This window comes from Beta vulgaris, chromosome 4 (genome assembly GCF_026745355.1).
Source record: "Beta vulgaris subsp. vulgaris cultivar EL10 chromosome 4, EL10.2, whole genome shotgun sequence".
In the NCBI taxonomy this organism is placed as follows: domain Eukaryota; kingdom Viridiplantae; phylum Streptophyta; class Magnoliopsida; order Caryophyllales; family Amaranthaceae; genus Beta; species Beta vulgaris.
In genome coordinates, this window is record NC_079205.1 from 2,344,128 (window position 1) to 2,359,082 (window position 14,955).

The window sequence follows — 14,955 nt, forward strand, 5'->3', positions numbered from 1 at the left end:
TATTTATACTAGCATTTTTGTGCACTCATCAACTTAGTACTTGTTTGGTTGAGATACAAAAACATGGGAAGTAAAAATTCCTAGAAAGTAGAACAATGTAAGAGTTCTTTGGATGACAAAAACATAAGAAATAAGAACAACTTCCCATTATCAAGCAAACAAACTTAGCACTTCTTAAGAAATGCAACTACATGGAAAAAAATAAAAAATATCGACTTCATATGTTCAACCAAAGAGTCACTTATGAGTATCCAATGTCACCAATATCAAATCGCCCCTATCAACACGACTAATCATATTGGTTAATTTCATTCAATAAAAAGAGATGTTGACACACCTTATTGACAAGATCAACAGCAAGCACAGCACCATATCTTTTCCTTAAGTCCAGGAAATGCCGCTCAGCAACTCGTGGCTGCATACGGCACAAATATAAAATTCTCACAAAGTTAAGAAATCATATTAATGGTATTCATCGGAAAAAGTAACCCCCCTCCTCTAAACTATTAAAAACAAAAAGGAAAACTTACTGCTTCCTCTGGTTTCACAATTTCAAATTTTGGTTTATATTTCAGATTAACAATTTGCTCCCAGAAGAATGGCATTGACCCACGTACCTGCAGACAGCATATAGAAAGGGTACTAAATATACCTATACAAACTACATACAAGGCGCAACATATAAATATAGAAAACAAAGAACTCAGTGAAAACTGAAGACAGCTCATTTGCTCTAAACTAAAAAACAAATAACACAATTCATTTTATTAATATTCTCCTTACTCCCAAGTCTTAGCAAGTGTTTTGAAAATCACTCACTAATAATCTTGTCAACCATACCATTATCATTTTGCCTTTAGATTACCCATCAACATGAAGATTATGTGGTACATAGACCACTATTATCAGATAAAGTAGATCAAACTTCATAACAGAATTTATCAATAAAGAAGTGGGGAACCAAGTTGCTTCTCGTAAACACAAACAGACCTTTCTTCCCTCCCATATATAATTATAGCATGGATTTTAGTGTACCATCATAATATAAATTATGAACCTACTGTTCAAAACCAAAGTTATGAATAAATAAAACTTAAAACACTTGACACCACTGAAACTCATATGACAACCAGCATTCGAGCCTCTATAGCTACATAAGGGAATGAGTTAACATAACCTGGAGTTGGTGCTAATGCTAAAGTTTCGGCTAGAAAGTGGGAATTTTGTCACACCAAATGGCGTTACAGAAATGAGCTTTGAAGTAATTAAAGTTATGAGTTCTACATATTTATAGTATTAGGAATATAGGATGAAGAATTCATATTTGACGGGACTACTCAGTCACCTGAAATGTATACGCGGTCATCATATATGACAAGCTATTTCCATGAGATGCGACCATTACCACAAACACAACCACAACCACATCCATAATATTTTAACTTGGTGCGAACAACTGAAGAGATAAAAATTCAAAATGAAGATATTCAGAGGAGATGCAGAGCTTTATTGTTGCTTAGATATTAACAATGGCAGGAATAGATTAATAATTGAGTGTAAGATAGGTAAGTTGATATCATTCCCTAATTGTAGATGAAAAGTAACTTTATTTGAAGTCCAAATATGTAGATATTGATGGATTCAGGAATTATATATCTGGTGGCAAAGTCTAAACAACCACACATAATGTATCGCTCCATCACAATCCAGTATATTAGTAATTACCTGCACAAAAGATGCTGCATACCCATTCAACTGCATAATTTGCTCAGTTTCAACAAAATTAGCAACATAACCATCAGGATCAGCTCCTCTTCTCCACATTCGGGTACCTAAAAAAAAAAGTAAGCAATTGATGAATAACTTTAGTGAATAAGTTGAAAGAGAAACTCTATCACATAAAATTACAAGTGAGCTAAAGTAGTACATATATGAGGTTGCCTGCCTTCCTTAATGTTTGAAAATTCATAGATGAAATTCTAGTGATCTGGTCTATCAATCAAGAGATGAAATAAGATACATCACTGTTTCATGTTTCTCCACAATATAGGGAATGGAATATGAGACATCATAATGTATAGTCAGTGGATCCATACTCAATAGCAATGAAATAGTAAAAAATTCATGAATAACTGAAGACAAGTTCTATCATCCAATAAGGGGGTCTCTCACAACTAGTTTTGTGAAAGCATGAAAAATATTAGGCGCAAAGTAACTTATACTAGTGACAGTTAGTACCATGCAAAACAATATCCCCAACCCCTCCACAATAACAATGATAGGAAAGAAAGCTAGAAGCTTCATGGATGCACAAGAAGCTATTAGAGGAAATTAATTACAAGTTGCACTCAAATTTGTGTCATGAAACTGATACCAATTCCAAACATACACACTACACAGGGAACTACCTTGATCCATCAGCAGAACAACCACTGCAAGCAATGGACTAATTTACAGAGCAAGTGAGGTGGAAACACCTCAACTATCAAAAAGGAGGAGACAGATCATTGAAACGAAGATAAAATTCAAAGTATCCTATGTTTTTTTCCTTTCATTTAAGATCAATCTCTAGCCTTTTATGCAGTGCATATTAATATCATTATAGATCTTGTATGTCCTGGATTGCATAGCCATGCTTTCTAAGTGATACAGTTTTAGTGTGATCAATATGGTCCAGTTAGCATTCAATTGCAGATCAATGGACCCAACAAAAATCATTACTAGATGAATGTCATAAGCCATACATTGCCATAACTCATAAGCCAGTTGCCACCATTTCTCATTCCAGCTAATTAAGAGTAGGTTAACAAAGACATTGGCAACTTTTAGCTCATTTAATGCATTACAAGATCCTTGCTTCAAATATTAAGGGGACGGACTAGGGGTCTTTAGGTGCTCAGTACTTCAGTATATATATAAGCAGAAATATAATGAGGACAAGAAGAACAATCACAAATGCCTCCTGGAGGAGCAGTAAAATTAACATAAGAAAATCAATGCATACCAGTCCGCCTGGTACATCTGCGAGCAATCACAGTGACATCCACGATATCCTTCCCTATAGCAGCTTGGAAGTGATGAAAACCTTGTGGAAAGTTAAGTACTCCATTCAACTAGGAAGACAACAAAGAAAGTTGCTTCCAGGTAACACAAAAACTACATAAAAGGATACTTCCTTGAACAACGGGAAGCAAGTATGGATCAAGCTGCCAAACGAAAAATCCTGGTCAGTCCTCTAATTGAAATAGTAATTCAATAGCAAGAGTGACAGAAACAGTTACAGTTAACAGTGAAATGAATTACTAGTAATTGTAGCAATAGTGAGTAGTGACAATGATGGTGGATCAAAACAGAATAGCACATAGAGATAAGAAAGTACACAAACCTTGTTGTCAATAAGCACTTCCATCATATAGTTGTTCCACAAATATCTTGGGTCTGCCTGCAGCAATCATAAATAGAATTAACATTTTTCGAATAAAATATAAATATAGAGAAAGAAGCACATAAAGTTAGTCATTCACAAGTAAAAGACTTAAAGTGGCAACTACAAAGACACTCAATTCCTTTAGATCTCCTAATTAAATACCATCTGAATGCTACCAAAGGCAAAAGCCCAATCACACAAGGAGATGAAAATGGTTACTCTATACTAGAGCAAGGGCCATATAGCTCTCATAGAATATGCACTTTCCATTCAGAATACACCAAAAGAAGGCCACAACCAGTGGTATCCTAGACAATTGGACACCATATGTTCCAGAATTTGGAAGTTGGAGCGATTAGAAAAACATAATTTGCTAGGTAGCTTCTTTTGCAGCCCACATGGGTAGGTAATTTGGTATAGTCATGTTTTTTGATTAAGTACTCCCCCCGTCCCACATTAATTGACAAAATTTCCTTTTCAGAAATTCCCGAAATAGTTGTCAAGATTCCACATTAAACAACAAGAATACTTACTGTGCCATTAAACTCAAATTTTATTGGTCAAAAGTAATACAGAAAATGGAAAACATAACAATAAATGATGTTCCCTTATTATTCTAATATTCCCATAGTATGACAACTGAAAACTGGACGGAGAGAGTATTATTTATTCAGTTCAGTGATATACTTATTTAGGTGTTCTATCAATCTTGAAGCTTTTTGCTTGAGTTTTGGACTAGATTTCGCTTTGCCAGAACCAACCACACATACACGACTTTTAGCCCCACACTCCCCAAACTAATAAAGAAAGGAGAGAAAGAAAGAGATAAAGAGTCGATTGTCAAAAGAGAGAAGGCCAAAAATGCAACAGGGATCACCGAAGGTAGGCGAAAAAGTAACAGTGCTTGGCAACCATACCAACTGATCCTTCACGCACTCCTAGAACAATTCCCAGCATATACACCTTAATCTAGGGGAATTGCACCTTCAACTTTTCACTTGACTGCACATGAATTAAACTAGATTTCAAAGTTTCCTGATAATTATTCCTCTCTAACAAACTGTGAATCATAGAACGAATCACAAATGGAGATTTTAAGGCTGGTATGCCAATTCAATCGTTCCATATGATGCAGCACACTGTGTATTTGTACATCAAAGAACCACATTACATCATGCGGTTACAAAATGTGGTTGCTATGGATTGTCCACAATACCTCCTTCTACTTAACCTCTCCATATTTACTCAAAAAAAGAGCATATCAATACACTCTCAAGCAATAAGGGGTTGGGATCCATTACTCACCACACATGGCAAAGAAGTTACCTGAAAGGCAGTACGCTATCTTAAAATGGGAAGCACATGTGATAAAGAACATTCATAATTAGCTGGATAAAGCAAAGAGATATGCAGCAAGATAGCAAAACCCTGGCCTCCTATGAAGCATATAAAGCTTTGGAATAAGAGGCTTCCCTGTTTTTTTTCCGAAAGAAGAGGTTTCTCTGTTAGAACATTACCGATACCGAAGTGGTCCTCGCGCTAATGAAGCACAAAAGTCAATGGATAATGAGATTTCTTCATACACGAACTGTTTCCTTTTCTAAATGCCAAGCTATCTCTATGCTACATAGCTATCTTGTACGTCTATAGCATACCATTTATAGAAAGCTCTGGAATATGAGGTTTTCCCTTTCAAATACATGTACCGAATTCGCCTTCGTGCTAATGAAATGCAAAAATCAATGGTATTCTTCATATCTGAAACATTTCTATTTCTAAAGCCATGGCCGTTTCCACGCTCCATAGCTGGATTGTACTTCTATAGCCATGTGAACACCCTCACTTCAAGAGGAACCTTTGCCAATGAAATCAGGAATAGGAAAGAGAGGATAGCATGGCACAATCACAATAACACCGAGCTGCACCCTATATCATCAACTCCTCAGTAGTGGAAAACCCAAAACCTCAACAAGCAACTTAGGACCTCCATCTCCCTTCTGCAAAGAGGCCTTCTCAAGTGAAAGTCCAAATATTGGCAGCATAATATAGGAAATGCAGACATCATGAAATGCCCAAAGATGCTTTATTGAAGAGGACTTTTATGGGAAAACATTGATTCTGATAAAGGATTTCATTGCGTTAAGTAGGAAGATGTCAGAACTAAGCCTGCTCGAGACCTTAGCATTAGGCCTATCTGCTTGATGGATGATGCTCTTAAAGAGAAATGGCTTTGGAGGTTTGCAATGAAGATGATGCTTTGTGGAATAACATTATCAAGCACAAGTGAGAAGAATATTACTTCCCCCCCCCCCCAATGTAAGCAATTGGATATCCATTTTAAGTGGTAATGCATAATCTCAAGTTCTTGTTTGGTTCAAAGTTCAGTTTTGGCATAATATCTGGTTTGGGGATCATTCTTTAAAAGCTCAACATTCGGGTTTGTTAAGATTCTCCTAAAGAGGCCACCAATTCTGAAGTGTTAACTTGGAGTGGTAACCATAAGCATTTAAATGTTAACTTTATGAGACTTCCTAACAATTGAGAAGAAAACCGTGTCTCAAGGTTTTGGAAGCGTTTCTATTCAAGAGGTTCCCATGGAAGGGAATGAGATGTTTTGAGGTCATAGCATGAGTAACTCCTTTTCTGTCAAGGGTTTCAGCTTCTTCCTCCTATAAAGTTTACCCATGAGCTTCCCTGCTATTGATATTTGGCAAACAAAAGTTATTCTTAAGGCTTCTTTTTTTGCTCGGGTAACAGTAAAAGATAAGATTCCTACTGAAGATGTTCTTATATGAAAGAGTTTCTTCATTACTAGTCCTTGCAATTTGTGCCTTAGGAGGAGGAATCTATTGATCATCTACTCCTCTTCTGTCCTTCGCTTCTTTCACTTTGGCACTTATCTTTAACCTTGCTAAGGCTAAGTTAATTCCAACCTTGTTATGTAAATGGTGCTTTTGTTGCATGGAAAATAAGGGTGAAAGAAGGTTCGCTTGGCGAGGAATGGAAGATAATTATTTTGGCAATCTGGTGTTGCAGTTGGAAGGAAATAAAGTAATAAACCAATGAATTTATAGGGGCTTTGCTTCCTCCTGTGAAGCTTTCAAGTTCCATTTTTTAAGTCTTTTGTGGAGGCATGTCTTGGTAACTGAGGCGCGAGCACCACTTAAATTTCGTTGATTTTGTAGATAAATGCTCCAAAATAGCATGGGGACTTAGAGCGTTTTGTCATTAGCCTTCCCTTTTTTTTAAGTGGGTGATACCCCTTTGATGTCTTTCTAATACTTCCCCAAGAAAAACAATAAACAAGGAAATCAGTTACATAAGAACTTTTCATCCCTGCGATATATCCTCTTAAAAATGATACATTGATATTAAATATCGCATCAATTCAACATGACCACATTGTAAAAAATAATAATTTTTAATTTTACCACAAATGTGATATTAGGCTTGGCACAAACCATTCTCATTGGCCACGAAAGTAATACCAGGGTTGCAACCACCTCCATGGACTGAATTAATAAAAATTCAATTCAGTTCAAACACAGTTCAGACAAATTCATTTCAGTTCAGTTCCAGATCGAATCAGTTAAGTCAGTTTCTTTCAGAGCTTTCATTCATTTCAGTTCAGATCATTTCAGTTCAGACAAATTCATTTCAGTTGAGACAAATTCAGTTCAGTTTGGACTAATTCAGTCCAGAAGGACACACCCTAAGTAGAACAACAATTCTTGAGGGTGAGGGCTCACCTCTGGAAAAAGCATCCATGTTTTTCCAATTCCTGAAACTTACTTACTGGCAGCATCCAAGTCTACGTTGTATAGAAAGGTCCTCTCCCTTATATTAAAAGAAGGGGCTACAAAGACTATGCCCTACCAAGCATGCACAACAATTAAGCACACTCAACAAGCCATTCATTTACACAAAAATTATACTATCTTTCAATGGCACGCTAACAGCACACCAAGGTCAAGAGGTAACCGCCACACCCATTTATTCACTAAAACAACATTCTTCAAAAGCAATCTCCCAAAACCTCAAACCCTCTTTCTCTATTGTGGGATATAGTATAAGCATGCCTTCATATCGATTATTCCACTTTTTGATGCCATCCTCATTGCTCATAGCCAATAAAAGCATTGTTGCATACTTGAAATCTAATCAGATATTCTTACTATGCAGTCTTGAATGACCAATGCGAAGTATCATGTCTCCTAAAACTTCCTAAAGTTTAGCCTCAGAATATGAAATCTCCTAGCAAAAAGAGGGAGCATATTTCATTCTGCATTTTGAATTGTCACTTATCAATGCTGAGGTGGTTCCCTCAAGTTTCCCACAAAACACCATAGGTCTTAAGTCAAGGAGATCCACAGAACCTGTTATTAGTATAGGGAATGGAGCATGTATTATTGGAGTATTATGCTTCTAATGTGAGGGGTACTTATTCGCAACAGATTGCATCATTCATTATACAAGTTGCTTAAACCTTGATGTTTTAAAAGCCTGATGACATAAAGCCGAGCCACTGCAGTGTCCGCTGATCCTCGAAGCAGTGCCAGTTTTCAGTGTACCTTTAGATATGAGTGTCTGAATTTCTCAAGCTTAAGGTTACCTTTTTCAACTAAGGTCTTGTTCCCTTCAACTTAGAAATATTAGTTTTTGTAAATATCACTGTTAATCGGCAAATATCAGTTTTTTTCTTGATGGGAATTAATAACTGCATATTAAAAAAAGTCACTATAAAAAAAGAGTTCAATTTTAATCTATCAAAATTATTTCTAATCAGTCTAAATCAACAAAAATTAATCAGCACAAAGAAAAGGTTTCCATCAGCGAAATGGGTCTAACCGGTAAAAATAATTTAAGCAACTGAAGAGAGCAATGGTTTGATATTCACTATTAGGTTTTAGCTTGGTAGTTCCTTTAAGTGTAAACAAAGAACTACAAAAATCTTTATAAAGCTACTCAATATTCATTGTTGCGTACTCCATCCATTTCGAAACATTGGCCACAATCAACTATCATGTCCAAACCTTGTCAAATATTACCATTATTTTCTTTCATTATACCTTGGTAAGCATATAATCATAGGTGGAGAAGCAACATTTTTAGATTATAGATTAATAGATATTATAATAAATTAACTGTCAAAATAAGCAACATTTGACAGCCAACATGTGGCCTATAAATTTGAAATGGAGGCACAAATTCAATTAAAATTTGCATCATTATAATTATGCATATGATGTTTTCAATTCACTACATGCTCGTGAAGTAAGTAAAACCAACTAGCAATAGTTTAAAGATCCATTTATCATGATTCTACTCTTAATGACAAAAAGGTGTACCTGTCTCCAAAGAGGGATCGTCTTTGATTCATCTCCTAAATCATGCAATCTCTGCATACTACAATAGACAAATGTTAGAAGCTCATAAACACATTTCATGTTTAACGAGCTGTCCTTAAACTACCCACCCACCCCGCCTTCCACAGCCATCTCCTGCAAAGCTGTAATTTCTCTTTTGGCTAAGCTGAAAAATTATCAAGCCCTCAAATGCACTTATTGGTCTCGCAATCAAGTATAATAATATGCCCTCGATAAACAAGCTATGAAACAGTCATATTGACGAAACGAATTAAAAAAGGACCGAAAGGTCCATCAAGTCCCGAAGGAAGACTAGAGCCATATATAACATGTTGTCAAGTTACCACGAAACTTCATATCTACAAATTAACAAAAAAGCATTTGCAGATCAAGAAAGTTACAAGACTCTCCATATAAAAGTATCACATCAAAATGAAATACTAAAGCAGCTGTTTAGCAAACTGTCAGCCAAAAAAGAGAAGCGAAAAGCTCCAACAAAATCCATAAAAACTGTAGCCTGATCTCAATTCTCAGCAACAAAAGATGGTAAAAAATAAACTATCATCAGGAAAACAAATATCAATTAAGAAAAACCAAACGACCAACAAATTAAACCTCCAATGTCATTATTCCATAGTCCCTTAGCAGTTTCTATGAACAAAGACAAATCCTACCATAACCAATTCTCAATATTGCAACTGTAAGTTTTGCAGGTAGTGTCAGTATACAACTCTTTTAATGACTACATTAAAAGGGGGAGGGGGGGTCGGACCAGGTCATGATTTCTATATTAGATGTGGGATAGAATTGATTCCTGGCCTCAGTTAGGTGTCATGCTTCCATGGACTTTCCATGATTAATGTTCTACTTTTTACACTTCACATACTTCATTTAATAGATTTTTCTTTGGTACTAAAGAAAAAATGTTATACATGATAAAGAGAAATATCTGAAACAATTTGAAAAACAAGAATACTGAAGAAAAGCAGTAACAATGGATAGAACAAGTAAATTACCTCAGTGTTAGATTGGCATCATAAGAGAAAAACAGCCCAGGAGTACTCTCTGCAGCATTTAGTAAAGAGGAATATTCCGTCTCCACCCTTTTCTGCGAGAGTTGATAAATCAAAACTGTGAACTTTAATCACTCAAGAAGAAAGAAACATGGAAATGAATCTCTTTTTGTGTTACCTGCTCTGCTGGGGAACTCTTAAGAGAATGATCACATGGCAATATCTTTATAGACGAAACTTTAAAAATCGGATTCCCCAAGTAAGATCCAACACATTCACGTTCCGTTATAACAAATAAATATAACCCTGCAATGTTGAGCACAATTTGGTATAGATCAACAAATTAAGAGACACCAAGCATTGATTGTGATTCAACAAATTTATGAAATATTTTATGCATTTTTTGAACCAAGTGTTCTGGCTTGCGACTTAGGAGCATAGTATAATGAAACAACAAGTCCATGTACAGTTGTCTTTGACGGTAGTCCAAGTAAGATAAATCTTTGATTCTCTTTCGAAATCTTCAAAGGCCTACTAGAAGTTCAATCAATCCTTGCAGGTTTGCTACCACCTAATTCTAATGCACCACAAACTTTTAAAGAAAAACAACTTGCAAAGTGGCAGTCATTTTATTTTTATCAACCAAAACTCTAATTCAGCTTGCAATGATCATACAATGGAATCAAGAACTATATCCAATAAACAGAAAAAAAGAAACTAGCTTGCCTGCCAAGAGCTTCAACACCCCCATTACACCATAAATTGTCTGTATTTTAGGTACACGCACCGCACTACAATGTGGAAGTTCATCTGAAAACAATGCAATTTAAGTTCACAAAACTAAACAACACAATAATAACCACATGAAAAAACATATCACATTCAAGGGAAAACATCTTAACTGCGAAAAAAGAATAATACCAATTAGCTTCATGGATCCATCAACCCGGCTGACCGACAAAAAGGAGCCTCCTGTGCCATCAGTAGGCTCAACAATATACTCATCAGGAAATTCCCAGAGTCTCATCCTTGCATGTAACTTGTGTTCTGAGTCTCCTTTGTTCGTCATTCTCGATAATCCCACTTCACAATTCACAAACAAAATTGCACATCAATCACTTAATTCCCATATCACTAATTTACTACAATAATCTAATGAGTTTCTCAAACATGAAATCAACAATAATTAATTTTAATAATCTAATGAGTTTGTCAGACATGAAATCAACAATAATTAACTTCAATAATCTTATGAGCTTGTCAAACATGAAATCAACAATAATTAAATTCAATAATCTGATGAGTTTGTCAAACATGAATAAATCAAACAATAATGATTATGGAATAATCCATAAACTCTACCTCAGATTACCTTGTCTGTAATACCCTTAATTTTTTTTTTAATAAATAGTAAGAATTTCAAACAAATCATGTACAGGCCCGTCCCTGAGCCAGTGCAAGAGGGGCGGCCGCCCTGGGCCCGGGGATGACAGGTCATTCATTACTGATTTCCAGCCACAACACTTGAAAAATTAATCTCATGAAATTAAACAAGAACAAGTGAACACAAATGTGCGCATCTACAAATTGTAACATAAATTTTCTAATCATGAAACAAACAAACATGAATTAACAAGTTATACCAGAAATTCATTCGAATCATAAGTTTATAACATGTAAATTATCACTAAAAACATGAGATAACATATATGAGAAAGAAAAAATAAGTTGAATTCATGAAACAAACAGCATAAAACCAATCGCATGAATAATCACATGAAATAGATCTCAAAAATCGCAATTCCACACCAAAATCCGCAACAAAAACAAGTAGATTCATCTAAGGAACAAAACAACAACCTGGAATTCGAGCTTCTGCAATTCGAGTTTTGCGTATCACATATGAGAGGTTCCAGATTCCAGATTCCAGATTCCAGAGGTTCTAAAGGAATTCAATTTGCAAATTTCAACTCTAGGAAATTAATTAAGTAATTAAAAATAAAACAAAATGGTAAACTCCTAAAAATCCGGCTGATAACTCCCGACTTTCGCTCCATGATTTGAAAAAAAAAATAGTTTCGTAAATTACAATGCTTTTTTACCCACAAATCTCGTTGAAACCCCAAAAACTTCATTTTTTATTTCTATTTTTATTGAGATATTGAAACTTAAGAAAGATATATTTGTGAATATTAAAAAATAATTGCAATTTGAAAAATATATTGGTGAAGATTAACAAATGGGAAGAAGAAAAAAAAAAACAGAGATATCAGTAGAGGTAGAAGAAGGAAAGTAAAAAAAAAAAAAAAAGGAGATAGGAGACATACCAACTTTGAAAACTTGAGTTGCTTGAACTTTTTTTGTTGTTTACGTTTTAATGTTTTACATAATATTCATTTTTGTGATTGTTTGTTACTTTTTACTTTTCAAATCTTATATCCACACGTGCTATTACTTCCTCCGTTTCTTTTCACTCGCTACACTTCTCATTTCACGGACTCCTATACAATTTTTGGAGAAGAGAGAGGTAAAGAGTAAAAAGAAAAGGGACCCATGTGGGAGGAGAGATATAGAGAGTTTATTGCCCAAAAGAGAAGTGTAGCAAGTAATGTGAAACTTCCCATAATGGAAAGTGTAGCGAGTAAAAAGAAACGGAGGAAGTATAATAATAAACTAGTCTTACATGCACGCAATGTGTGCGAACGCGTGATAACAAATAAAGTAGAAAAAATAAAATTAATTGGATAGAAAAACTATCTTTACATTTTATTTTCTCAAAAAACTGATGTTGAGTTTAAATGTCCTACTTCCCCCCCCCCCCGTTATTTCGTTCAAATGAAACAGTTAGTTATCCTCTTTCTTTTTTCTTTTTTTCCTTTTTCTATTTTTTGGTGTCTCCCATGTGTTGCCTTATATAATAGAGATAGTTTTTTTTTTTTTTTTTTGAAAGAAAGAAAAGGGATTTCATTAATATTTCGCCAAACGGCACTTACAAGTCATTTCTGAAAAACATAAAATTCTAATAGAAATACATATCACCCTAGAAATGTAAACATCGCAGATTTGACTTAATTTTGCCTTAATAAAAATCTTCATCTGAAGCAATGCAATCTGTGAGTTCGCTCTGGTTCGGCATACGATCTGCAGATGCGGAAATTTTGGGATGAACGTACTCCAATAGTCTTCCATAATTTTACAGAAGTTGTGAAACCCTAATTGTTCAGGTTGAATCTCGTACTTCAACCAATGAGAATAATTTCTCATACCTAAAAACAAAAGAACCATACTCACAACTCCCATAGGGGAGAAGGAGATTTCCAAAACAGAAACTAAAAACCCCATAAAAGGGTTTGAGAAAATCTCATAAAGAGATACTAATTTATTGAACAAAACAAGAAAATGAACTAAAAACTGAAAATAAATCTTAAATCTTATATGCACATATTCTTTTATAATCAATCTGATGTTTTTTGTTTAATATTTTCATGTTCTTTTTATGTTTTTATTCATCCTATAATTTTTTTATAATTTAATGTTTTTCAAGTTGTATATCCAGATGTTCTTTTGTTAATCAATGTGGTGTTCTGTGTTTGATACTTTTATGTTCTTTTATATTTTAAAACATTTTTCTGAGTTTTAATAGTTTTTTGTTTCTCAAGTTGTATGTGCACATGTTCCTTCATAATCAGATGGTGTTCTTTTTTTTTTTGACAGGCAGATGGTGCTCTTTGTTTTATACCTTCATGTTCTTTTTATGTTAATTTCATGTTTGTGATTTTATATAGTTTTTTTTCTCAACTCTTATATGTATATGATCTTTTATAATTCGTATGGTGTTCTTTGTTTGATACTTTTTTGTTGCTTTTATGTTTCAACTCATTTTTGTGTTATAATAATATATTGTTCCTCAAGTATTATACACACATGTTCTTTTATTATCAACATGATGTTCTTTTATTAAACCTTCATGTTCTTTTATGATTTTATTCAATTTTTTCTAGTTTATTTATTTTTAACATATTATATGCACATGTTCTTATATAATTAAATTTGTGTTCTTTGTTTTACACATTCATATTTTATTTATGATATTATATGCACATACTCTAAAAACTATCATATACAATATCATGTAAAAAGAATAGGAACAATATCATCATATATTCATATCTTATATGAATTAAAATCAAATTTAGTTCATCGAAAATAAAAATCATATTTAAAAAATGGAAGCAATGGGACATATAAATATCCTTTAAATAAATTCTTGTACTGGAAGAATTTTCACTCTAGCTCTTGAATGATTTGAAAAGTAGTAGCCAAATAGGAGAAAAAATAAAGATTAAAAGTTTTTTTTAAAAAAAGGAAAGGTAGAATTGTGATGCTACGTGTGTGCTTTAGGGGTTAAATATTAATAAGTTTATTGAATCTCTATCCATATTTGGCGGCTTACAGTTGAACACTTAAACTAAACTTCCTTCTTTTCAGCCATCTGTGCGTTTTATTAACAATTTTAGTCGTTTTATACAAGGAGTATGATGCTCTTGGTAGTCACGCCTCCACCTACAAATTTGCGGTGTTACTCGCATATAGGCTATAACCTATGTAGTTTAAGACTATATGCGAGTAAGGAACAGAAAAGGTAAAGTACTAAATACCGTATAAAAATACAATGTATTTAGGGCGTTAGTAAACAAATTTAGGGCGTCAAATAGCAAAACTCATACAAATTAATAGACCCAAAATCTAGTTGAATGGCTCGTATGATTAAGATATAATCCAATTGAAACGATATTGTATGAGGACTGTTTAAGTTCCATATCGATCCATCAGACCACCCAATCCGTCATGAGCATTATGTCAAGATATAATGCATAGATCCACGAAATGAATTATCATGATATTGGCATTATAGGATTTATCGATCCTATTCACGCGCTTTGCCGGTACTCACTACACAGGCCATGTTGATTGGTACGCCCAGCTATTAGGAGTCTCAACCGAAGCTCCAGAATGGGAACTCCAAATTCCGGGGCCTCGAAATTTTAATTTTGGCTGTTTTTTAAAAAAAAAATTCCGATAATCTTCCCTTTCCCCGTAAAAGATTCAATGTCACTTACCAAAGCAAATTTTAGGCCCAAAAATCTAA

At 34.3% G+C, this 14,955-nt stretch overlaps 1 protein-coding gene across 10 annotated transcripts in view; it reads right to left on the minus strand.

Annotated features, from left to right (window-relative positions):
• LOC104891753 (phosphoinositide phosphatase SAC7) overlaps window positions 1-12,208 on the minus strand; it is a 29,422-nt gene extending 17,214 nt beyond the window's left edge. For 3 of the 10 annotated variants that reach the window (XM_048642519.2, XM_057393831.1, XM_048642518.2), the window contains exons 1-13: window positions 11,909-12,071; window positions 11,667-11,748; window positions 10,728-10,889; window positions 10,533-10,616; window positions 9,985-10,112; window positions 9,810-9,901; window positions 8,776-8,833; window positions 3,386-3,442; window positions 3,173-3,206; window positions 3,005-3,085; window positions 1,726-1,832; window positions 531-617; window positions 338-415 (exon numbers count right to left, since the gene is read on the minus strand). In XM_048642519.2, the coding sequence (XP_048498476.2) occupies window positions 338-415; window positions 531-617; window positions 1,726-1,832; window positions 3,005-3,085; window positions 3,173-3,206; window positions 3,386-3,442; window positions 8,776-8,833; window positions 9,810-9,901; window positions 9,985-10,112; window positions 10,533-10,616; window positions 10,728-10,889; window positions 11,667-11,748; window positions 11,909-11,941 (1,083 nt within the window). In that variant the 5' untranslated portion in view covers window positions 11,942-12,071. Of the gene's footprint in view, window positions 1-337; window positions 416-530; window positions 618-1,725; window positions 1,833-3,004; window positions 3,086-3,172; window positions 3,207-3,385; window positions 3,443-8,775; window positions 8,834-9,809; window positions 9,902-9,984; window positions 10,113-10,532; window positions 10,617-10,708; window positions 10,890-11,666; window positions 11,749-11,908; window positions 12,076-12,133 lie in introns of those variants that run through there. The other 7 variants (XR_008968900.1, XR_008968901.1, XR_008968899.1 and 4 more) reach the window with 6 other exon arrangements.
• Window positions 12,209-14,955: the final 2,747 nt, after the last annotated feature.